The sequence below is a fragment of the Nematostella vectensis genome, chromosome 11 (genome assembly GCF_932526225.1).
Source record: "Nematostella vectensis chromosome 11, jaNemVect1.1, whole genome shotgun sequence".
Classification (NCBI taxonomy): domain Eukaryota; kingdom Metazoa; phylum Cnidaria; class Anthozoa; order Actiniaria; family Edwardsiidae; genus Nematostella; species Nematostella vectensis.
The window spans coordinates 14657519-14683909 of NC_064044.1; the positions used below are offsets into that span (position 1 = coordinate 14657519).

Here is a 26391-nt window from a genome sequence, read left to right on the forward strand (position 1 = left end):
CATCTTCCCTCCTGAAAGGATGTGTTGCTTTCAGGTATTCCCTTACATATCACACACAAGAGGTTCTTCCTTTGTCTGGTGGTGTACTTATATGGTTCTTGGCATGCAGATGTGTGTTGTCAGACATCATTAATACTTCTTGGGGTATATAGTCCTTGGTATGCGGAAGGCATTCTTCCTGCCTGGTGGATGTGCATAATTCCAGGGATATGTTGCATGTGTGATTGGTGTCAGGTAGGTGTGTTTCTTGATGACTGATCGTCCTAGTTGACTGTACATAAACTGGTTCTTGATAGACTAAAGAACAAACAAAATCATGGCAATCACCATTTTCTGCATAAAGATGTAGATGTTACACCTAGTGCACCTTTATCTGCGAGTTGTGGCTTTGATGACAAATAATTTTAGTTCTTTTTTGTCTTCATCAAATACTGTATGTATACCACTTCCTTGTTACAAACTGAGAACTAGAGTTAGTCCCTGGCGAAAATGAACAATATAGAATAATAGGACTTCTCTATCTTAGTTCTCGTTCTCAGCCATATGATAAAGGTGAGGGGGCAGGGGGAGTGATTTCACCAACTCAAAAGACCGAGAAAGTGAACAGAGCTACATTTCCAGATTTTCTTGTAAAATAACACTAGTGGATCAGCGAGATACAAGGATAATTATTTATCAGTAGTCCACAACTGAACAAATTTATCCCTGTTTTGACATGTATCTCAAAGAGGAATAAACCAGCGCCTGCTCTCCTCTGTAGGACAGGGTCAGACTAGCCTTTCGCTAAAGGGGGGTTTGGCTCAGTGACAACGGGGGAGTTTTATGGCTTTCTGGCCGCTAACCGTAGGGTCGTTATAAAAGATGGTATCTTATACCGCATTCACACCAGTACTCAAACCAGTTTAAAGGTGGTTTAATTAAACTGGTTTAAATCTCAATCTCCCAAGAGTGGGAAGAACCAAGAACAAAACTGAATAGACTGTGCTGTACATGTTACTAAGTTATCGTTTAGCTAGTAAGAATTCAACACAATGAGAAACTTGGTAAGTTATCAGGCAAAGAAAAACCTTGTTTAACTAAACATGGTTTTGTGTGAATGCAGCATTTAGTCTTCAAAAATACATAGATCTAGGGAAAGACAAATTAAGGGGAAAGACGAGCTTGTCGGTGAGGTTTCAAGGAATCGGAAGATATAGTATTGTAAATAGGTTTATAATCGAACTTGGTAACACCGCTACCTTATCGTCGTCTTTCGTATGTCTTGGCAACGACTTGGTCGATGGCTTATTGGGTAGGTCCTTCTTTCTCTCTTCCGCCCGGTGCGCTCGATCACATACATACTTCTCCTCGATCATAGCTCAAGGATCCATCTAAAAAAGTTGTCAAAGTAAGTCACGTGAAAGTTATAAACAGAAGAACGTTTGATCACAACATAAACGGCGTCCCTGTTATTGATCTTTCATAGCTGCAAAGCATCACGGGTAAAACAGGACCGCTCAGACTCATGGGGGACAAAATGGCGGGATCTTCGAAGTGTGTTTGTTGATGTTTATCTGTTTATGGTTGTGTAACAATGTAAACTTCAATCGTTTTAGCTGATACATAGCCTAGCTAGAGGTATGGAGAGCCAGAGGTTGCTTGAGCGACTAGGAAAAGCTTTGAAAGACGACATTGGAGGTAGGATCTATTTGCTAAACAAAATTAGAAGAAAAAAGGTTTTCGCAATGCCAAGGCGATCAATACGGTCCATCTTATTTATAAGTTACTTATCTTACTTCTTGTTGCCTTTTAAATAAGGATTACAAGCGCGACTGGAAGGGGTGCAGAGTCTTAATGAGGACCTCCGGAAATCAAATGAAAAAATGATGCAGAATTTAGAAAGGTAAGCTTAGCATATTTTCTTTTGAAGGCACATTAGATCGTTTCCGGTGCTTTTTACTCCTATCAACTTTTCGTCTTGTTCAACTTACCAGCTGTAATGCCAAGATTGGAGCTCTTGAAAAGGACAACCAGTATTTGAATGCAAAGATTAAGAGGTAATAGCAAATAGCATTTTTGTCATTGAACTTTTTACAAGAAGTGAGGGGGGGGGGGGGGGGGGGGGAGTCGAAGAAACAAAGGGTTACCAACCCCCGAAACACATCCTTGTCAATAAGGCCACATAACAAGAATTAGTGGTTCTGTTTGCTGCCCACATCCAGAATTTGTGCCATAACTTTTTATTTATTACTATTATTTTTTTTTTCTTTCTCTGTATAGCCTCTAGAATCATGTGAGTTTCGAGTTTTGCATTCTTAGAAAACAAGAAATCCGATCATACTGTATATCCAAATTTCTATTTGGGAAACCCTTTCACTGCACTAAAAAGTGTAAAAATAGTACTTATGATTGGATGAAAAGCCTCATTTTCAGATTAGAAGTAAAACAAAATAAAAATAAAAATTGCATGACCACATGCTCCTGAGGAAGAAATAGTAAAAATCAAGAAAAAAAATATTGAAATTGAATTAGGGTATCAAGACAACATTATGCATAATGCATGTTGCTACCATAACAGGAAACAAGAAGAGATGCATCGTAAAGACTTGTGGTGGGACAAATACAGAAACACAGCCGAGGTCATGATAAAAAGTGAGAAAATAACTTATAGGTTCCTGAGAAACAGGCTATATTAAAAGTTTTCAGCCCGAACCATACTGTATCAGACGGGTTGAGCCATACTGTGCCAGACGGGTTGAGCCATACTGTGTCAGACGGGTTGGGCCATACTGTGCCAGGCGGGTTGGGCCATACTGTATCAGACGGGTTGAGCCATACTGTATCAGACGGGTTGGGCCATACTGTGCCAGACGGGTTGGGCCATACTGTGTCAGACGGGTTGAGCCATACTGTGCCAGACGGGTTGAGCCATACTGTGCCAGACGGGTTGAGCAATACTGTATCAGACGGGTTGAGCCATACTGTGTCAGACGGGTTGAGCCATACTGTGCCAGACGGGTTAAGCTATACTGTGCCAGACGGGTTAAGCTATACTGTGCCAGACGGGTTGAGGCATACTGTGCCAGACGGGTTGGGCCATACTGTGCCAGACGGGTTGGGCCATACTGTGCCAGACGGGTTGAGCCATACTGTATCAGACGGGTTGAGCAATACTGTATCAGACGGGTTGAGCCATACTGTGTCAGACGGGTTGAGCCATACTGTGCCAGACGGGTTAAGCTATACTGTGCCAGACAGGTTGAGGCATACTGTGCCAGACGGGTTGGGCCATACTGTGCCAGACGGGTTGGGCCATACTGTGCCAGACGGGTTGAGCCATACTGTGCCAGACGGGTTGAGCCATACTGTGCCAGACGGGTTGAGCAATACTGTATCAGACGGGTTAAACCATACTGTGTCAGACGGGTTGAGCCATACTGTGCCAGACGGGTTGAGCCATACTGTGCCAGACGGGTTGAGCCATACTGTGCCAGACGGGTTGAGCCATACTGTGCCAGACGGGTTGAGCCATACTGTGTCAGACGGGTTGAGCCATACTGTGCCAGACGGGTTGAGCCATACTGTGCCAGACGGGTTGGGCCATACTGTGTCAGACGGGTTGAGCCATACTGTGTCAGACGGGTTGAGCCATACTGTGTCAGACGGGTTGAGCCATACTGTGCCAGACGGGTTGAGCCATACTGTATCAGACGGGTTGAGCCATACTGTGCCAGACGGGTTGAGCCATACTGTGTCAGACGGGTTGAACCATACTGTGCCAGACGGGTTGAGCCATACTGTGCCAGACGGGTTGAGCCATACTGTGTCAGACGGGTTGGGCCATACTGTGTCAGACGGGTTAAGCTATACTGTGTCAGACGGGTTGAGCCATACTGTGTCAGATGGGTTGGGCCATACTGTGCCAGACGGGTTGAGCCATACTGTGCTAGACGGGTTGAGCCATACTGTGCCAGACGGGTTGGGCCATACTGTGTCAGACGGGTTGGGCCATACTGTGCCAGGCGGGTTGGGCCATACTGTACCAGACGGGTTGGGCCATACTGTGCCAGACGGGTTGAGCCATACTGTGCCAGACGGGTTGAGCAATACTGTGTCAGACGGGTTGAGCCATACTGTGTCAGACGGGTTGAACCATACTGTGCCAGACGGGTTGAGGCATACTGTATCAGACGGGTTGAGCCATACTGTGTCAGACGGGTTGAGCCATACTTTGTCAGACGGGTTGAGCAATACTGTGCCAGACGGGTTGGGCCATACTGTGTCAGACGGGTTGAGCAATACTGTGCCAGACGGGTTGGGCCATACTGTGTCAGACGGGTTGGGCCATACTGTGTCAGACGGGTTGAGCCATACTGTGCCAGACGGGTTGAGCCATACTGTGCCAGACGGGTTGAGCCATACTGTGCCAGACGGGTTGAGCCATACTGTGTCAGACGGGTTGAGCCATACTGTGTCAGACGGGTTGAGCCATACTGTGCCAGACGGGTTGAGCCATACTGTGTCAGACGGGTTGAGCAATACTGTGTCAGACGGGTTGGGCCATACTGTGCCAGACGGGTTGGGCCATACTGTGTCAGACGGGTTGGGCCATACTGTGCCAGACGGGTTGGGCCATACTGTGCCAGACGGGTTGGGCCATACTGTGTCAGACGGGTTGGGCCATACTGTGTCAGACGGGTTGGGCCATACTGTGTCAGACGGGTTGGGCCATACTGTGTCAGACGGGTTGGGCCATACTGTGTCAGACGGGTTGGGCCATACTGTGTCAGACGGGTTGAACCATACTGTGTCAGACGGGTTGAGCAATACTGTGTCAGACGGGTTGGGCCATACTGTGTCAGACGGGTTGGGCCATACTGTGTCAGACGGGTTGAGCAATACTGTGTCAGACGGGTTAAGCTATACTGTGCCAGACGGGTTGAGCCATACTGTGTCAGACGGGTTGAGCCATACTGTGTCAGACGGGTTGAGCCATACTGTGCCAGACGGGTTGAGCCATACTGTGTCAGACGGGTTGAGCAATACTGTGCCAGACGGGTTGGGCCATACTGTGTCAGACGGGTTGGGCCATACTGTGCCAGACGGGTTGGGCCATACTGTGTCAGACGGGTTGGGCCATACTGTGCCAGACGGGTTGGGCCATACTGTGTCAGACGGGTTGGGCCATACTGTGTCAGACGGGTTGGGCCATACTGTGTCAGACGGGTTGGGCCATACTGTGTCAGACGGGTTGAACCATACTGTGTCAGACAGTTGAGCAATACTGTGTCAGACGGGTTGGGCCATACTGTGTCAGACGGGTTGGGCCATACTGTACCAGACGGGTTGGGCCATACTGTACCAGACGGGTTGAGCCATACTGTGTCAGACGGGTTGAACCATACTGTGTCAGACGGGTTGAGCCATACTGTGCCAGACAGGTTGGGCCATACTGTGCCAGACGGGTTGAGCCATACTGTGCCAGACGGGTTGGGCCATACTGTGCCAGACGGGTTGGGCCATACTGTGCCAGACGGGTTGGGCCATACTGTGTCAGACGGGTTGGGCCATACTGTGCCAGACGGGTTGGGCCATACTGTGTCAGACGGGTTGGGCCATACTGTGCCAGACGGGTTGGGCCATACTGTGCCAGACGGGTTGAGGCAAACTGTGCCAGACGGGTTGGGCCATACTGTGCCAGACGGGTTGGGTCATACTGTGCCAGACGGGTTGAGGCAAACTGTGCCAGACGGGTTGAGCCATACTGTGTCAGACGGGTTGGGCCATGCTGTGTCAGACGGGTTGAGCCATACTGTGTCAGACGGGTTGAGCCATACTGTGCCAGACGGGTTGGGCCATACTGTGCCAGACGGGTTGAGCCATACTGTGCCAGACGGGTTGGGCCATACTGTGTCAGACGGGTTGGGCCATACTGTGCCAGACGAGTTGAGGCATACTGTGCCAGACGGGTTGAGCCATACTGTGCCAGACGGGTTGAGCCATACTGTGGCAGACGGGTTGGGCCATACTGTGCCAGACGGGTTGGGCCATACTGTGTCAGACGGGTTGGGCCATACTGTGTCAGACGGGTTGGGCCATACTGTGCCAGACGGGTTGGGCCATACTGTGCCAGACGGGTTGAGCCATACTGTGCCAGACGGGTTGGGCCATACTGTGTCAGACGGGTTGGGCCATACTGTGCCAGACGGGTTGAGCCATACTGTGTCAGACGGGTTGAGCCATACTGTGCCAGACGGGTTGGGCCATACTGTGCCAGACGGGTTGAGCCATACTGTGCCAGACGGGTTGGGCCATACTGTGTCAGACGGGTTGGGCCATACTGTGCCAGACGGGTTGAGGCATACTGTGCCAGACGGGTTGAGCCATACTGTGCCAGACGGGTTGAGCCATACTGTGTCAGACGGGTTGGGCCATACTGTGCCAGACGGGTTGAGGCATACTGTGTCAGACGGGTTGGGCCATACTGTGTCAGACGGGTTGGGCCATACTGTGCCAGACGGGTTGAGGCATACTGTGCCAGACGGGTTGAGCCATACTGTGCCAGACGGGTTGGGCCATACTGTGTCAGACGGGTTGGGCCATACTGTACCAGACGGGTTGAGCCATACTGTGTCAGACGGGTTGGGCCATACTGTGTCAGACGGGTTGAGCCATACTGTTTCAGACGGGTTGAGCAATTCTGTGTCAGACGGGTTGAGGCATACTGTGTCAGACGGGTTGGGCCATACTGTGTCAGACGGGTTGAACCATACTGTGCCAGACGGGTTGAGGCATACTGTGTCAGACGGGTTGAGGCATACTGTGCCAGACGGGTTGAGCAATACTGTGCCAGACGGGTTGGGCCATACTGTATCAGACGGGTTGAGCCATACTGTATCAGACGGGTTGAGCCATACTGTGCCAGACGGGTTGAGGCATACTGTGTCAGACGGGTTGGGCCATACTGTGTCAGACGGGTTGGGCCATACTGTATCAGACGGGTTGAGCCATACTGTATCAGACGGGTTGAGCCATACTGTGCCAGACGGGTTGGGCCATACTGTGTCAGACGGGTTGAACCATACTGTGCCAGATGGGTTGAGGCATACTGTGCCAGATGGGTTGAGGCATACTGTGTCAGACGGGTTGGGCCATACTGTGTCAGACGGGTTGGGCCATACTGTGCCAGACGGGTTGAGGCATACTGTGCCAGACGGGTTGGGCCATACTGTGTCAGACGGGTTGGGCCATACTGTGCCAGACGGGTTGGGCCATACTGTGTCAGACGGGTTGAGCCATACTGTGCCAGACGGGTTAAGCTATACTGTGCCAGACGGGTTGGGCCATACTGTGCCAGACGAGTTGAGGCTCCTGAACCACAGTGTTCACGCCTTTTCCTAAAACACTGGCATACTCTCAAAGAGTTTTGTCTCGAGTTTAACCATTTAATTAGCCACTGTAGCAATAATTCTGCATAGTACTTTAGCAAGAGTTTTTCACAATGCATTCTAGGTTGGTTTCTTTTTTCATATGTTACCCTGGGTATACCCTGTTTTTCGTCTTCAAGCAATTCTTGATTTGTTCTGTTACAGTAGAGTCACTAAAACAGCTCAAGCATAAACTGAATATGATTGCTCCATGGTTCACAGGATTGAGGACTCTTGGGACGTTCCCTGCAGGAGTGCTCCATGAGTTGAGTAGAGATCTAGTGGACATCATGTGAGTATGTAGACCTAGTGGACATCATGTGAGTATGTAGACCTAGTGGACATCATGTGAGTATGTAGACCTAGTGGACATCATGTGATTGTGTAGACCTAGTGGACATCATGTGAATATGTAGACCTAGTGGACATCATGTGAGTATGTAGACCTAGTGGACATCATGTGAGTATGTAGACCTAGTGGACATGATGTGAGTATGTAGACCTAGTGGACATCATGTGAGTATGTAGACCTAGTGGACATCATGTGAGTATGTAGACCTAGTGGACATCATGTGTGTATGTAGACCTAGTGGACGTCATGTGAGTATGTAGACCTAGTGGACATCATGTGAGTAGACCTAGTGGACATCATGTGAGTATGTAGACCTAGAGGACATCATGTGAGTATGTAGACCTAGTGGACATCATGTGAGTGTGTAGACCTAGAGGACATCATGTGAGTATGTAGACCTAGTGGACATCATGTGAGTAGACCTAGTGGACATCATGTGAGTATGTAGACCTAGTGGACATCATGTGAGTATGTAGACCTAGTGGACATCATGTGAGTATGTAGACCTAGTGGACATCATGTGAGTATGTAGACCTAGTGAACATCATGTGAGTAGACCTAGTGGACATCATGTGAGTATGTAGACCTAGTGGACATCATGTGAGTATGTAGACCTAGTGGACATCATGTGTGTATGTAGACCTAGTGGACGTCATGTGAGTATGTAGACCTAGTGGACATCATGTGAGTAGACCTAGTGGACATCATGTGAGTATGTAGACCTAGTGGACATCATGTGAGTATGTAGACCTAGAGGACATCATGTGAGTATGTAGACCTAGTGGACATCATGTGAGTAGACCTAGTGGACATCATGTGAGTATGTAGACCTAGAGGACATCATGTGAGTATGTAGACCTAGTGGACATCATGTGAGTAGACCTAGTGGACATCATGTGAATATGTAGACATAGTGGACATCATGTGAGTATGTAGACCTAGTGGACATCATGTGAGTATGTAGACCTAGTGGACATCATGTAAGTATGTAGACCTAGTGGACATCATGTAAGTATGTAGACATAGTGGACATCATGTGAGTGTGTAGACCCAGTGGACATCATGTGAGTATGTAGACATAGCGGACATCATGTAAGTAGACCTAGTGGACATCATGTGAGTATGTAGACCTAGTGGACATCATGTGAGTATGTAGACCTAGTGGACATCATGTGAGTATGTAGACCTAGAGGACATCATGTGAGTATGTAGACCTAGTGGACATCATGTGAGTATGTAGGCCTAGTGGACATCATGTGAGTGAGTAGACCTAGTGGACATCATGTGAGTATGTAGACCTAGTGGACATCATGTGAGTGTGTAGATGTAGTGGACATCATGTGAGTGTGTAGAACAAGCGGACATCATGTGAGTATGTAGACCTAGTGGACATCATGTGAGTATGTAGACCTAGTGGACATCATGTGAGTATGTAGGCCTAGTGGACATCATGTGAGTAGACCTAGTGGACATCATGTGAGTATGTAGGCCTAGTGGACATCATGTGAGTATGTAGACCTAGTGGACATCATGTGAGTGTGTAGATGTAGTGGACATCATGTGAGTATGTAGACCTAGTGGACATCATGTGAGTATGTAGACCTAGTGGACATCATGTGAGTATGTAGGCCTAGTGGACATCATGTGAGTAGACCTAGTGGACATCATGTGAGTATGTAGACCTACTGAACATCATGTGAGTATGTAGACCTAGTGGACATCATGTGAGTATGTAGACCTAGTGGACATCATGTGAGTATGTAGACCTTGTGGACATCATGTGAGAATGTAGACCTAGTGGACATCATGTGAGTAGACCTAGTGGACATCATGTGAGTATGTGTAAGCCTAGTGGACATCATGTGAGTATGTAGACATAGTGGACATCATGTGAGTATATAGACCTAGTGGACATCATGTGAGTATGTAGACCTAGTGGACATCATGTGAGTATGTAGACCTTGTGGACATCATGTGAGTATGTAGACCTAGTGGACATCATGTGAGTATGTAGACCTAGTGGACATCATGTAAGTATGTAGAACAAGCGGACATCATGTGAGTATGTAGACATAGTGGACATCATGTGAGTATGTAGACCTAGTTGACATCATGTGAGTATGTAGACCTAGTGGACATCATGTGAGTATGTAGACCTAGTGGACATCATGTGAGTGTGTAGACCTAGTGGGCATCATGTGAGTATGTGTAGACATAGTGGACATCATGTGAGTATGTAGACCTAGTGGACATCATGTGAGTATGTGTAGACATAGTGGACATCATGTGAGTATGTAGACATAGTGGACATCATATGAGTATGTAGACCTAGTGGACATCATGTGAGTATGTAGACCTACTGAACATCATGTGAGTATGTAGACCTAGAGGACATCATGTGAGTATGTAGACCTACTGAACATCATGTGAGTATGTAGACCTAGAGGACATCATGTGAGTATGTAGACCTAGTGGACATCATGTGAGTCTGTAGATGTAGTGGACATCATGTGAGTATGTAGACCTTGTGGACATCATGTGAGTATGTAGACCTAGTGGACATCATGTGAGTATGTGTAGACATAGTGGACATCATGTGAGTATGTAGACATAGTGGACATCATATGAGTATGTAGACCTAGTGGACATCATGTGAGTATGTAGACCTACTGAACATCATGTGAGTATGTAGACCTAGAGGACATCATGTGAGTATGTAGACCTAGTGGACATCATGTGAGTATGTAGACCTAGAGGACATCATGTGAGTATGTAGACCTAGTGGACATCATGTGAGTATGTAGACCTAGTGGACATCATGTGAGTATGTAGACCTAGTGGACATCATGTGAGTATGTAGACCTAGTGGACATCATGTGAGTATGTAGACCTAGTGGACATCATGTGAGTATGTAGACCTAGAGGACATCATGTGAGTATGTAGACCTAGTGGACATCATGTGAGTATGTAGACCTAGTGGACATCATGTGAGTATGTAGGCCTAGTGGACATCATGTGAGTATGTAGACCTAGTGGACATCATGTGAGTATGTAGACCTAGAGGACATCATGTGAGTATGTAGACCTAGTGGACATCATGTGAGTCTGTAGATGTAGTGGACATCATGTGAGTATGTAGACCTAGTGGACATCATGTGAGTATGTAGACCTAGTGGACATCATGTGAGTATGTAGACCTAGTGGGCATCATGTGAGTATGTAGACCTAGTGGACATCATGTGAGTCTGTAGATGTAGTGGACATCATGTGAGTATGTAGACCTAGTGGACATCATGTGAGTAGACCTAGTGGACATCATGTGAGTATGTAGACCTACTGAACATCATGTGAGTATGTAGACCTAGAGGACATCATGTGAGTATGTAGACCTAGTGGACATCATGTGAGTGTGTAGACCTAGTGGGCATCATGTGAGTATGTGTAGACATAGTGGACATCATGTGAGTATGTAGACCTAGTGGACATCATGTGAGTATGTGTAGACATAGTGGACATCATGTGAGTATGTAGACATAGTGGACATCATGTGAGTATGTAGACATAGTGGACATCATGTGAGTATGTAGACCTAGTGGACATCATGTGAGTATGTAGACCTAGTGGACATCATGTGTGTAGACCTAGTGGACATCATGTGAGTATGTAGACCTAGTGGACATCATGTGAGTATGTAGACCTAGTGGACATCATGTGAGTATGTAGACCTTGTGGACATCATGTGAGTATGTAGACCTAGTGGACATCATGTGAATATGTAGACCTAGTGGACATCATGTGAGTAGACCTAGTGGACATCATGTGAGTATGTAGACCTAGTGGACATGATGTGAGTATGTAGACCTAGTGGACATCATGTGAGTATGTAGACCTAGTGGACATCATGTAAGTATGTAGAACAAGCGGACATCATGTGAGTATGTAGACCTAGTGGACATCATGTGAGTATGTAGACCTAGTGGACATCATGTAAGTATGTAGAACAAGCGGACATCATGTGAGTATGTAGACATAGTGGACATCATGTGAGTATGTAGACCTAGTTGACATCATGTGAGTATGTAGACCTAGTGGACATCATGTGAGTATGTAGACCTAGTGGACATCATGTGAGTATGTAGACCTAGAGGACATCATGTGAGTATGTAGACCTAGTGGACATCATGTGAGTATGTAGGCCTAGTGGACATCATGTGAGTAGACCTAGTGGACATCATGTGAGTATGTAGACCTAGTGGACATCATGTGAGTATGTAGACCTAGAGGACATCATGTGAGTATGTAGACCTAGTGGACATCATGTGAGTGTGTAGACCTAGTGGACATCATGTGAGTATGTAGACCTAGTGGACATCATGTGATTATGTAGAACTAGTGGGCATCATGTGAGTATGTGTAGACATAGTGGACATCATGTGAGTATGTAGACCTAGTGGACATCATGTGAGTATGTAGACCTAGTGGACATCATGTCAGTATGTAGACCTAGTGGACATCATGTGAGTAGACCTAGTGGACATCATGTGAGTATATAGACCTAGTGGACATCATGTGAGTATGTAGACCTAGTGGACATCATGTGAGTATGTAGACCTAGTGGACATCATGTGAGTATGTAGAACAAGCGGACATCATGTGAGTATGTAGACCTAGTGGACATCATGTGAGTATGTAGACATAGTGGACATCATGTGAGTATGTAGACCTAGTGGACATCATGTGAGTATGTAGACCTAGTGGACATCATGTAAGTATGTAGAACAAGCGGACATCATGTGAGTATGTAGACCTAGTGGACATCATGTGAGTATGTAGACCTAGTGGACATCATGTAAGTATGTAGAACAAGCGGACATCATGTGAGTATGTAGACATAGTGGACATCATGTGAGTATGTAGACCTAGTGGACATCATGTGAGTATGTAGACCTAGTGGACATCATGTAAGTATGTAGAACAAGCGGACATCATGTGAGTGTGTAGACCTAGTGGACATCATGTGAGTATGTAGACCTTGTGGACATCATGTGAGAATGTAGACCTAGTTGACATCATGTGAGTATGTAGACCTAGTGGACATCATGTGAGTATGTAGACCTAGTGGACATCATGTGAGTATGTAGACCTAGTGGACATCATGTGAGTATGTAGACCTAGTGGACATCATGTAAGTATGTAGAACAAGCGGACATCATGTGAGTATGTAGACATAGTGGACATCATGTGAGTATGTAGACCTAGTGGACATCATGTGAGTATGTTGACCTAGTGGACATCATGTAAGTATGTAGAACAAGCGGACATAATGTGAGTGTGTAGACCTTGTGGACATCATGTGAGAATGTAGACCTAGTGGACATCATGTGAGTATGTAGACCTTGTGGACATCATGTGAGAATGTAGACCTAGTGGACATCATGTGAGTACAGTATGTAGACCTAGTGGACATCATGTGAGTATGTAGACCTTGTGGACATCATGTGAGAATGTAGACCTAGTGGACATCATGTGAGTACAGTATGTAGACATAGTGGACATCATGTGAGTATGTAGACCTAGTGGACATCATGTGAGTATGTAGACCTAGTGGACATCATGTGAGTATGTAGACCTAGTGGACATCATGTGAGTATGTAGACATAGTGGACATCATGTGAGTATGTAGACCTAGTGGACATCATGTGAGTATGTAGACCTAGTGGACATCATGTGAGTATGTAGACCTAGTGGACATCATGTGAGTATGTAGACCTAGTGGACATCATGTGAGTATGTAGACATAGTGGACATCATGTGAGTATGTAGACCCAGTGGACATCATGTGAGTAGACCTAGTGGACATCATGTGAGTAGACCTAGTGGACATCATGTGAGTAGACCTAGTGGACATCATGTGAGTATGTAGACCTAGTGGACATCATGTGAGTATATAGACCTAGTGGACATCATGTGAGTATGTGTAGACATAGTGGACATCATATGAGTATGTAGACCTAGTGGACATCATGTGAGTATGTAGACCTAGTGGACATCATGTGAGTATGTAGACCTAGTGGACATCTTGTGAGTATGTAGACCTAGTGGACATCATGTGAGTATGTGTAGACCTAATGGACATCATGTGAGTATGTAGACCTAGTGGACATCATGTGAGTATGTGTAGACATAGTGGACATCATGTGAGTATGTAGACCTAGTGGACATCATGTGAGTATGTAGACCTAGTGGACATCATGTGAGTATGTAGACCTAGTGGACATCATGTGAGTATGTAGACCTAGTGGACATCATGTGAGTATGTAGACCTAGTGGACATCATGTGAGTATGTAGACCTAGTGGACATCATGTGAGTATGTAGACCTAGTGGACATCATGTGAGTATGTGTAGACCTAGTGGACATCATGTGAGTAGACCTAGTGGACATCATGTGAGTATGTGTAAGCCTAGTGGACATCATGTGAGTATGTAGACATAGTGGACATCATGTGAGTATGTAGACCTAGTGGACATCATGTGAGTATGTAGACCTAGTGGACATCATGTGAGTATGTAGACCTAGTGGACATCATGTGAGTATGTAGACCTAGTGGACATCATGTGAGTATGTAGATGTAGTGGACATCATGTGAGTATGTAGACCTAGTGGACATCATGTGAGTATGTAGATGTAGTGGACATCATGTGAGTATGTGTAGACGTAGTGGACATCATGTCAATAATCCATAAATTCTGGGGAGCTAAAATCTACTGTCTTCAAATGTTCAAATCTTCATATCTGTTTTTTGGTTGTTTCATGTGAGTTATATCTAACAATAAAAAAATATTTGATTGATAGTCAAATGTTCAAAATTTGATAATTGATGTTGTTATTTGGTAGGGAGGAGTCATCAGAGCTATTGTCCTGCACCATGCAAGAAAATGAAGGCAAAAAGATGAGGTTATCAACATCCAAAGGCCAAAAGAAAATCAGATACTCAGAGGTTTCACCTGAAGGCAGAACAAGCAGCCAATCATCAAGGGACAGACAGAGTAGCCATGGTAACCACAGTAGTCAAGGATACAATGGCAAGAGATCTCTTGGTTCCAAGGACAAGGTGATTGCCAAATAAAACTAATAATACTGAAATAGATAAAATTACAGTATCTTTTTTATTTATTTTACAACACAACCAGATGGATGAAATTATTGTTTCGACCAATCACATGCAAGATTTGCAAACAGTTATGAAGAAATTTGCCTCAAGTTTCAGCACATGAATTCTCACTTGATTTGTCAGAAGACTGCTGTTAAGCAAAAAGAAACCAAACAGAGTTTCAAGTAGACCAAGAAACATGAATCCAGATTTTTAGACATGATTTTTTCTGGGGTTTTTGTATCTAGGCCTAGTTTCAGGGCAAACATAAAATACCCCTCTTGCTATTCCCCAGGTTAACTCACCAGCTGCAAGAATCAGTCACAATAAATCAAACTCTATCAATACAAACAAATCCAACAACCCAGCTCGACAGAGATCAGAAGCATCTGATGATGCAGAATTTGACTGCCTGACAAGTACACCAATGGTCTCAAGCCAGGCACCAGCACCAGTGATCGATCTTCCAGATTTCAGTATGATAACAGATGGTGCCAGTAGTTCCAAGGATAGGAAGTACGTCTCACACAGTCTTCCTGTGTCGGACTCACAGTTCCCAATAGACTTGACCCATACCCAGCCGCCATCACCCACTATTCCCAGCAAGGCCGAGTCTGTATTCAGGGATTCCACGGACACTCTGCTGTCAACGGATCAATCAACTATGGTTTCTGAACAGAAGGGGGCAGGAGTGGAAAGTGAAAAGGAAGAGTTCAGTAAGAAAAGAGCAAATCATAATTCAAATAATGACTGTAGAGAAACCAAAGGAAAAACAGGTTGTAGTCAGACAAATTCTAAAGGAGCTGAGAACTATTCCCCTTCTAGAGAAAAAGTAGGATTGAAAAATGATACAGTTCGAGCTGTTGAAGGTAAAGTTGGCCTGCATAAAATTGAATCTGAGGTCACATCACCAAGTATTCTCCAGCCGGCACCTTCAATGAGGCACAAACAATCAGGCACCTGGCAGGAAAGGAGCACTATATTGTACTCAAATGGGAAACCCCGCCCTAAGAGTGGTGCAGGTGGCAGTAAGTGTGCTATGGTGGATTTAACACAGGATGACGCAGGGGCGGGGTCAGGCACGCCTTGTGGGACCAAAAGGAAGAGGGCAAGTTCTGATGAATCCGAGGTGAGAGTTTATATAACAACACTGATGTACTTAAAATGCACCCAGGGTGTGCCTGGGAGGGTGGGGGAAGGGGGGTTACACAGTCTTACTGTGTGTTATATGGAAAAAGTATAGAATTTGACCCACATTTTACAGGACTCCATTTTGTGCCTGTTTACACCAATTGAAAATTGAAAAGCTGCAATCTGAGTTAATTTATAAAGTAATTCATACATTAGCACCCTCGGCCCGTTGTATGTCATCCAAAGTTATTCCACTTCAGGTCACACAACGCACCACACTATTCAAAGTCCCATCTAGACCAGTACACAGGGAGACCAACACTGCAGATGACACATCAGCAAGCGTGCTCTTGCTGAGTGATGGGGAGGAGGGGAGACTAGAGACTAGCTGTCAAGACATGTTTGCTGACAGTGGGGTGGAGCCATCAAGAGATGGACATCGCAGTGATGGTAAATAATTGGTTTTTAGCTTTTGTTTGTTTGTTCTACAAGAAGCATGTGTTCTTGTGTCCTAGTTTGTTAGGTAATTACATCTCATACATTATGAAATATCCTTTTCCGGTGACTGGCATAGCTGCTGACAAAACAGTCCTTCAAATTCTACAGATATTTGTGAAGCTGTTCTTATTTGCCTGTTCACCATCATGATCATTCTCAGATTGCAAAGTAGTCCTTGATTTTGCATCATGATGTTAGGAAACCCCCCCCCCCCCCCGGCCCCCTTCCCACAATGGCCTTGAATGAATCTGTCCTTTTTCATTTTGCATTCTGTGTTGTAGAAATACAGTCTCCTGATGCTATCAGATTTGAAGAAGAAACAACTACAGGTCATGTAATCAAGACGTCCACTCCCGCTTCAGCAGCCTCCAAATCTAACAAGGTAACAAGATGGTAGCTTGCTGTGGAATACTGGGCGAGATGGGTGCCGTGGAATACTGAGCGAGGAGGGTGCCGTGGAATACTGAGCGAGGAGGGTGCCGTGGAATACTGAGCAAGGAGGGTGCCGTGGAATACTGAGCAAGGAGGATGCCGTGGAATACTGAGCGAGGAGGGTGCCGTGGAATACTGTGCGAGGAGGGTGCCGTGGAATACTGTGCGAGGAGGGTGCCGTGGAATACTGAGCGCTGAGGGTGCCGTGGAATACTGAGCGATGAGGGTGCCGTGGAATACTGAGCGATGAGGGTGCCGTGGAATACTGAGCGATGAGGGTGCCGTGGAATACTGAGCGATGAGGGTGCCGTGGAATACTGAGCGATGAGGGTGCCGTGGAATACTGAGCGATGAGGGTGCCGTGGAATACTGAGCGATGAGGGTGCCGTGGAATACTGAGCGATGAGGGTGCCGTGGAATACTGAGCGATGAGGGTGCCGTGGAATACTGAGCGAGGAGGGTGCCGTGGGATACTGAGCGAGGAGGGTGCCGTGGAATACTGAGCAAGGAGGGTGCCGTGGAATACTGAGCAAGGAGGATGCCGTGGAATACTGAGCGAGGAGGGTGCCGTGGAATACTGTGCGAGGAGGGTGCCGTGGAATACTGTGCGAGGAGGGTGCCGTGGAATACTGAGCGCTGAGGGTGCCGTGGAATACTGAGCGATGAGGGTGCCGTGGAATACTGAGCGATGAGGGTGCCGTGGAATACTGAGCGATGAGGGTGCCGTGGAATACTGAGCGATGAGGGTGCCGTGGAATACTGAGCGATGAGGGTGCCGTGGAATACTAAGCGATGAGGGTGCCGTGGAATACTGAGCGATGAGGGTGCCGTGGAATACTGAGCGATGAGGGTGCCGTGGAATACTGAGCGAGGAGGGTGCCGTGGGATACTGAGCGAGGAGGGTGCCGTGGAATACTGAGCGAGGAGGTTGCCGTGAAATACTGAGCGTGGAAGGTGCCGTGGAATACTAAGCGATGAGGGTGCCGTGGAATATTGAGCGATGAGGGTGCCGTGGAATACTGAGAGATGAGGGTGGACATGATACAGAGACATTAACAGAAGTGGGGTTCAGTTGTGCCCCTACTGCAGTCTCTAAAAAACTGAGGGGTTACTCCACCAAAAACCCTCAAAACCCCTTGACTGTTAAAGTATAGTAGGGGGGGTCTGAGTTTATGCAGGAGAAGCTGTGGGTAGGAGATTAGAGCACACCAATAAGTTTTAGTGAGTGAAGGGGTGGAGTGCTGGAAAAAAGGTACTAGGTACCAAACACCATGCTTTGGTCGGAATCAAAAAATCTCCCTACTTTAAAAAATTATTGCAGTTCTACAAGCACCTTTATCGTTTTATAGGATCATTTCTTTGACTTGAAGGATGATCTCATTGAAGACCTAGAGCCCCAGTCTCCTTCAAAGTAAGTAAAACCTGGACACACATGTCTTACACTAGGGAGTACGATATTAAAGTCACTGTCATAGCCTCGCTAACCTCTTGCTAGTAAGAAAAGCCTTGACTATTTTACACAGTAGTAAATTGCCAAAGAATTTTCTGTAAATAAAATTTACATAAAAAACTTTCAAATACTAAAAATTAAGTAGGAAATTCAAGGTCTGTTTTTAAGTGAAAAAAATTAAAAGTGGAAGATTATCCATCTTCTTCCACAGGAAACCCAAGGATCTTGGTTACAAGAATATCGAGGTGGTTCGGAGGAAAGACGAGCGTGCAAAGCTAAACGGCTACTCATGTCGCGAATGTGAACAGGTGAGGAAGAGCCAACAGCTTTCAGCTATGTTGCTACCATCATTATAATCATCATTATTAACATAACAACTCCATCACCAATATCATTTACAATATCATCATCACAAAGAACAACGCTATCATCATCACCAAGAACAACGCTATCATCTTCAACAAGAGCAACCCCAACACCATCACCCAAAACAACGCCATCACCACCACCAACATCATCACCAGCAGCAACGCTATAATCATACTAACAACATCGCTTTCATCATTACCATCAGTGTATCAACATCATCATCATTATAATCACCCACCCGAAACGTCATCGTCATGTTAGAACCGTTGTCGTCCTCACTGTCTTTTTCCTTCAGTACTACGGGTCCCTCAATCTTCCCCAAGAGGAGCTCCAGAAGCGCTTAAAGCAATGCTCGCGGCACCGTGCAAAATACTCCCCACCCCCCTCCACACCGCCGGGTTTCTGGAACCTCAGCTTCCCCGATACACAGGAATACATGGCTAAAGGCTGCCTGAAGACCGAGGAAGACGCCCCGGCCCAGCCCTCGCGCTATCGGCAGCTGAAGAGCCGTAAGAGAAGGCCTCAACAGCCTGGGAAAAAGGGGAATACTCGAAAATAACAATGTTCAATGAAGATGTATAAAAATGTAAATATTAAATATTTCTTATAAAATGCACATGCGACTGACTTTCCATTAAAGATACGGTTTGGTCCACGTGGATTACAGTAATGGGTTGAAAAAAGGAAATGGGGGACCAAATGACCTCAAGTCAGAGCCGGTTGTCGTACAACATTCCAGCTGATCTGCCTAGTTGTTGTGCAACACGGGGGGGATGGGGAGTCTGAGAATATACCCATACATCACATTAAACAACACGGAAATCATGGATTTGTATTATCATTGGAGTCTGAGAATATACCCATACATCACATTAAACAACACGGAAATCATGGCTTTGTACTATTATTGGAGTCTGAGAATATACCCATACATCACATTAAACAAAACGGAAATCATGGATTTGTATTATCATTGGAGTCTGAGAATATACCCATTCATCACATTAAACAACACGGAAATCATAGATTTGTATTATCATTGGGGTCTGAGAATATGCCCATACATCACATTAATCAACACGGAAATCATGGATTTGTATTATCATTAGAGTCTGAGAATATACCCATACATCACATTAAACAACACGGAAATCATGGATTTGTATTATCATTGGAGTCTGAGAATATACCCATACATCACATCATATCGGCCTCACCCGATCACACCCCTGGCAGAGCAGTCATAGCGGCTGGGACGTGCAAGACTTCAGTTCGGGTGTCCCTCCTGAGCAGGTCGGCGGGTGGCCTGGGTTCCTGTGCTGATGAGTCGGCTCCTAGAGCATGAGCTCACTACATCACAGTCATTATGGATTTCATTTTTATTGGAGTCTGAGAATAAACCTATACATCGCATTTAACAATTTAGCAATAATATATTTACATTCATGTGCATCATGTCAACTTGGATATGTCTACAAATTCTTCGATTCTTATACCAATTACATTATAGGCTTACTAGTAAAGTATAACTGTACTTGCTAATTCCTTGACAAAGTTTAAAGTTCCATTTGATAGTTAGACTGCTCATAGGAGTCTAGTCGTTTTCGAGGATACGCAACACTGCTGTCCTTGCAAGGAACTGTTCAAGAATTCGACGCGAACTTCAACACTAAAAACACCTAATTCTTGTGATGCAAATGATTCTTATTAGTGATTACCTTATTCCTATTCCATCAATTAATTTTATTACGACGGATAAGAGGCGTGGTCATCACGAGGGGGAGAGGGGTTTGTGCGAGGGTCACGACTCACAAAGATTCGTAAGACCGTATATAGAAACTCTACAATCCGACTATAACAAGATATTCAGGTATTTTAGCCGCGTGGCTTGCATCACGATTCACGGTCGTGTGGGCAAGCGAATCGTGCAAGCAGCATCACGTTCCGTGTGTTATGTCTTCGGCCGGAGAATTTAAGTGAAACATACACCCATTGACCACTTTACATTATTCATCAGTTAATAGACATAGGTGGACTGCTGGCTATGGGATAGGAAACATGCTACGCGCTTCAGGGGACAGGGGGTAAAGCTGCCTGTGACGGTAGCTGCGAATTAATTAAGGCATCGAGGTGTTCATCTGTGTTCAGATGAGCAACTCTTCGATGTAAGACGTTGGTTGTGTCTCGCTATCAAGTCCTTTAATTCCTCGTCTGCGCGGTCTATCGCTGCCTGGGGTGCCGCCATACACGATCGTCTTTTCTGCTTGCTCCCAGTCTTCCCAGTGGTTGTACTTTCTACAACACATGATCGCCGCTTGTTCTTCTGCGCTTTCTCCATCTCGGCGGTGTTGATTGAGCGCTTCATGGCTTTGGCGGCCGCGAGACGAGTGTCCTTGGAGTTGTCACTCGTTGTACTCGAGGATGTTGTTACAGGGGCCGCGATGCAAGAACGACGATTCTAGATACAAAATGGGGCGGTAAACAAAGAGAGATCAGGCTTTCAATTGAGTGCGGTGGCAGATCTAGGGGTGGGTCGAGCGGGCTCACTATTTTCAGATATTTGGCATAACAATGAAATAACACGAAATGTTAGGAAAGCCACGGAAGAACAATAAATCCGGCTCAACCTTTTTTGAAACCCTTGGTTGGCCCCCTATTTTTCGAACCCCTAAATCCGCCCCTGGAGTGAGCTACTGTAAACTCTTATCTTTACCTTGTTTTTAGGCAAAGGTTTCTTGTTTTCAGCAACTGTTGAAGGTCGCTTCCCCGAGGTTGAGTGGACAGATCGTCTTGATGATTTGGTGGCTTTGGCTTTGTCCTCAGCCGTCTGACCCGGCTGTGATTAATACATTATTAAGACCAATCAGAAAGCTTCCCATATGGAGACCAATCAGAAAGCTAATTCCAATATGAAGACCAATCAGAAGGCTACTTCCCATACAAGGACCAATAAGAAAGCTAATTCCCTTATAAGGACCAATCAGAAAGCTAATTCCCATATGGGAACCAATTAGAAAGCTATTCCCATATGAGGACCAATCAGAAAGCCAATTTCCATACGGGGACCAATCAGGAGACTAATTCCCATATGGGAACCAATCAGGAGACTAATTCCCATATGGGAACCAATCAGGAGACTAATTCCCATATGGGAACCAATCAGAAAGCTCATTCCCGTATGGGAACCAATCAGGAGACTAATTCCCATATGGGAACCAATCAGAAAGCTCATTCCCGTATGGGAACCAATCAGAAAGCTAATTCCCAAATAAAGTTAAAGGCTAATGCTAAAGGCAAACTACATAAACTCACCACCTCGTGCTTAAGAATAACAGCTATGCCCTATTTACAAAATTAAAGTTTGGAAAACATCAGCTAACAATGTTTATTGGTTATCACAGCAATTTGACCCACATTGATAAAACATTGATAAGCTAGCTAAAGTAGCTGTAAGTAGCCCTATCTACCAATAACCAACAATACTCACCCGATCTGGAGCAGGGCAGAATGAGGTTGGGCCTGGCCGAATCCTGCGTCCATTCTGGTCGTACTTGGCATTGGCCGACACGACTCGTTTATTATGCAACTTCAGCATTTCCTCCACACTCAGGACTTTTGTTTCCTCCTGAGGTTGTTCAAGATCACCCAACTTTTCCCTCATACTACTGCCATCCCCTTCCTCTCGCGCAGACGAGCAGCTTGTTGTAGCTCGGGATGGTGCTATGGTGGGGGAGGGGGTGGGTTCGGGTGTGGTGGATTCTGCATCCCTGGATGTTGTCTCGTCAGGAGTGAGTGGCGGGGAATTCAGGTCATCCTTGTCCGACCTGAGGGGTGCCCTTAAAGGAATCATTGCAGGGGCTCCCTCGCTCTGTAAATAAGCCCCAACAGTTAGTGATCAAACAACAGCATGCACATGTAATGCAGGCTAAAGAGATAAGGGGTTCAGAAGAACCACCCTAAGCGCATGGATGGTCAACAGAAATGAAATACATTTTAGAAACATTGTTTACTAGGAGGACATATCTAAAAGAAAATGGTCAGCTTAATGGCCTTACAGACCTCCCCCCCTCCCAGACACACACATCACTACAAAAATTCAGTGAAAACATGATGGCAGTCAGTATTGACTGAGATGAAAAGGATTCTTAACTCTCAGCAGTGATGCACCTACAGCATGAATTAGGAAGATCTACCTCAAGTGGAGTCTTGGGAAGAAGTCGGCGAGGGCGATTTTTCTGGCAAGGGCCAACAGTGGCTTTAGCAAGCAGAGAGTCCTTGGGTGAGGCTCGGCAAGGAGAGTAGAGAGAAGCAGCATGGGTTGATGCTGCCGCCGCGAGTAAGCTGGAGGATGATAGGGCTGCGGTCATAGCTGACTTTGATGCGTTTGGTGCCGCCGCGAGTAAGCTGGAGGTCATAGCTGACTTTGATGCGTTTGGTGCTGCCGCATGTTTGGGCTGTTGGGACTGGTTGCCAGATGGTGAAACTGTTTTTGTTATGCTGCTTTTAGGTGACTCAGGAATACTGCATGAGGCTATAAGAGGGCATAGTACTTTTTGTTGGGAACAATCCAAAGAGACAATGACAACAAAAAGACAAAACCAATCTAGGTAATAATAAGAACAGCTGGCACAGGGTGTGGTGTGGGGGAATTAACAAAATGAAAAAGCTGACATAGCCCCCCCCCCCCCCCCCCCCAATCAATCAAAACACATCTGAACAGTAAGAGATTAAAAGAAAAGATTAGGGATGGGGAAGCATATATTTCTTCTTACTGCCCTCCCTTTTGGTTTTGTGCCACAGAAATCTCTAAATTATGTAATACCATTATCACCTCTTGTTTTCTGAGGGACGATTACTAATGAAATTCCCTCGAAAACAATAGATGGTTCTAAATTTCCCACATGCATTAAGGATGAAGGAGATTTAGTTTCTAAATTTCCCTCATGCATTTATAATGAGGGAAATTTAGAAAAAGACAAAAGATTCTTTTGTCTTCTAAATTTCCCTCTACATCAGTGCATAAGAGAAATTTAGAACCAAGATGCTTGTATTTCTAGTTTCCACGAGGGGAACAAATAGAAGGCACCTTCCAGCTTCCTGATTAGCCCAGGAATAGACCCTGCACCGAGAGAACAGAGTATTTGATCTCGTGATACCTAAACAACCTTAGACTGGATCCATGTGGGATGGTTTTGATTGATGTACGCATGCGTGCTAATGACGTCAAAGACATAAACTGTAGATATGTAGAGCAACTATGTAAATCAACTATGTTTGATTTGAGAATTGTTCGTTAAAATGTGGTGGTCTCTATAGGGATAAAAAGGACAATGTTTATGCAGTGCCCTGATCCATTAAACCGTGTTCGCTCATCCAACCTAATATTACTTGTAGGTGCGAGTTCATTTCCTCGGTGATCATGGTATTGCGTCGGGACTTCAACTTATCATCCCTCGGTTGCGGGGACATTTAATCACTAAATTCCCCTCGTGCCATGCTATAACTTATAATAAACAGCATTCTTTTTTTAATACACTTACTAGAGAGGGGCATACAGTAAAGGCCAGTTCATGCTATGGCCTACCTAACAAGAAAACACCAACTCACCAGCTCTGACGGGAGAGTCATAATGTTGTCTCCATGGAGGGGTAAAAACATTCCCTTGGCCTAAATTAAATTCATTTCCAACAATATCCCTTTTCTCTGCCACAACATTAGAGTTCCCTCTGAGTTTCACAACACCAACAGATTTCTTCCTCTGCACAGCTGTTTTAGTTCCTCCCTGCTGTTGCATATTGGGCCCATGTTCACCTCGTTTTAGCCTCACAAAAGGCTTATTTCTGCCCATTGATTTCTTTGCCGTTTTGCATTTATTTGGAGGGTTTGCTGGTTTTTGAACAGGTTTTTTGGCTGGAACAGGCCTAAGTTCATTGAGGTTGATAAGGGGTTTGAGAGCCTCCTCACGACTAACTGGATTTGTTGGTTCATGGAGAGGGTGATCTCTTTCAAACCAGGAACTGTTTAATCTGTACAAAGAAAATACAATATTTCAATACCATTTTCTACTAGACACTAATAAGTTAGTATTTCTACTGTATTATTGCTGTATGCATGTTGTAAAAAAGAACCTTATATCTAGATTTAAAACCAGTCTTGACATAGTAATGCACTAGTCATTTGAAACAACCACCCCATGGTCCCGGGGAAGTGTTGAGTTAACGTGGGGGTTTAGAGCACTTTTGAACGAGAATCTGTCACAAGGGGGTGGGGGGTGGGGGAATTGACAGTTTTCAACTCTTAGACTTGTCCCCACCCTGGGGGTTTGGGGACAAGTGAATAGCATCACAAATGTACTTTGCAAAAGTCATGACAGATTCTAGTTTGAGACAGTTTCTCTTCTGTAGCAAGCAATTCCATGTACTGTATCAGCATGTGGCAAGCTGCACAGCAAAATGAGCGAAAACGAATATGAATGACAACTAAGGCCAAATGAAGATGATTAATTATTCCATTTTTTAGTAACTGTTATATTCATACACAGTTATTGGTACAAATAGACTTGATGAAGTGTACTGGTTTTGAAAGGTAAAGGCTTATTTCAGTTGACTTGTTGTCCTAATTGTTAGGTAGTTGTCTACAGTTTGCTTTCCGAGGGGTAGCGGCAGTTGACTGCAGTTTTGTCTGAAGAGGTGGGGGCTTTTCTCTGTATTGAACAGGGTCAAAATCCCCCGCCCTTCCCCAGGACCATATTGACTAGCGCATAAGCATCTCCCCAAAATAACCTATTCACCTCAAAATAACCGCCTCACTCAACATAAATAAAAAAAGTAATTATCGAATTGAAGACTTGGCTGGGAAAAAAAGACTCTGTATATGGAAATCACTGATTCACTGATTCATGATATTCTTGGTATTGTTAAATAGTTAAAGTTACAATAATATAAGTTAACCTAAATCTACAAATTTTCTGACATTATTCACAAAAGTTTACTTATTGTAAAGTTAGAACCAAGTCGTTGGTTGGAACAGTATACAGTAGAACAGTCAACAATATCGATTATGTTAGACAGTATAATTGTTTCAAGATAAAGAGTGATAAGACTGATTTAATAAAGCTATTGTATCTTGTGATTTCTTACCCCGGTGATAACGGTGTGTCTTGGTCCGGTAACAGCGCATTTTCAAAGTCGAAATATTGGGGGCACTCAAACTCGAATTCCTTGTCAACATCCATAGGAAAGTGTGAAAATGTTTGCCCCCAAAACAGGTCTCACAATCTAGATAGCATGACTACGAAGCTAGGTGCATAATTTAAACCAGGCGAGATTCGAGTGTTTAAAGAATTGCTGAAATCGAAGCGAATTTCCGAGTGATTTGGAGAACATTTGCTCCTTCCTCGGATTTCGTTTCAAAAAATGGCGCGCACTAGAGCTGTAGAAGACTGGCACTAGTTCCACAGGTATACCAATAAAACTACACAACTACACAATAAAACGGGAATAAAATCTTTGAGAAACGGCAAAAACATGACTATTATATGTCCATTTAATGGACCCTGCATCTCAATTCTCCCCTACACAGAAAATGAAAACAAAAAAC

The 26391-nt window shown here is 45.1% G+C and overlaps 2 protein-coding genes across 3 annotated transcripts; one reads left to right on the plus strand and one right to left on the minus strand.

The window, feature by feature from the left end:
• Positions 1-1025: 1025 nt before the first annotated feature.
• LOC5504376 lies at positions 1026-19408 on the plus strand. 2 transcript variants are annotated; one of them, XM_032372695.2, is made up of 12 exons: positions 1026-1677; positions 1798-1882; positions 1974-2036; positions 2558-2631; positions 7629-7698; positions 14657-14873; positions 15208-16041; positions 16304-16493; positions 16823-16923; positions 18323-18384; positions 18635-18731; positions 19088-19408. In XM_032372695.2, the coding sequence occupies exons 1-12, from the start codon at positions 1620-1622 to the stop codon at positions 19349-19351; spliced, it is 2115 nt and encodes a 704-aa protein (XP_032228586.2). In that variant the 5' UTR covers positions 1026-1619; the 3' UTR covers positions 19352-19408. The 2 variants fall into 2 exon arrangements, with proteins under 2 accessions (XP_032228586.2, XP_048590660.1); XM_048734703.1 differs by lacking the exons at positions 1026-1677; positions 1798-1882; positions 1974-2036; positions 2558-2631; positions 7629-7698 and adding an exon at positions 11851-11858.
• A 748-nt stretch (positions 19409-20156) lies between these two features.
• On the minus strand, positions 20157-26339 carry LOC5504374 (proteoglycan 4). Its single transcript, XM_032372697.2, has 6 exons — positions 25932-26339; positions 24400-24818; positions 22986-23323; positions 22280-22660; positions 21506-21628; positions 20157-21250 (listed from the first exon to the last, which is right to left on the minus strand). Exons 1-6 carry the CDS (start codon positions 26024-26026, stop codon positions 20927-20929), a joined length of 1680 nt encoding a protein of 559 aa, XP_032228588.2. The 5' UTR covers positions 26027-26339; the 3' UTR covers positions 20157-20926.
• Between the last annotated feature and the right edge of the window lie 52 nt (positions 26340-26391).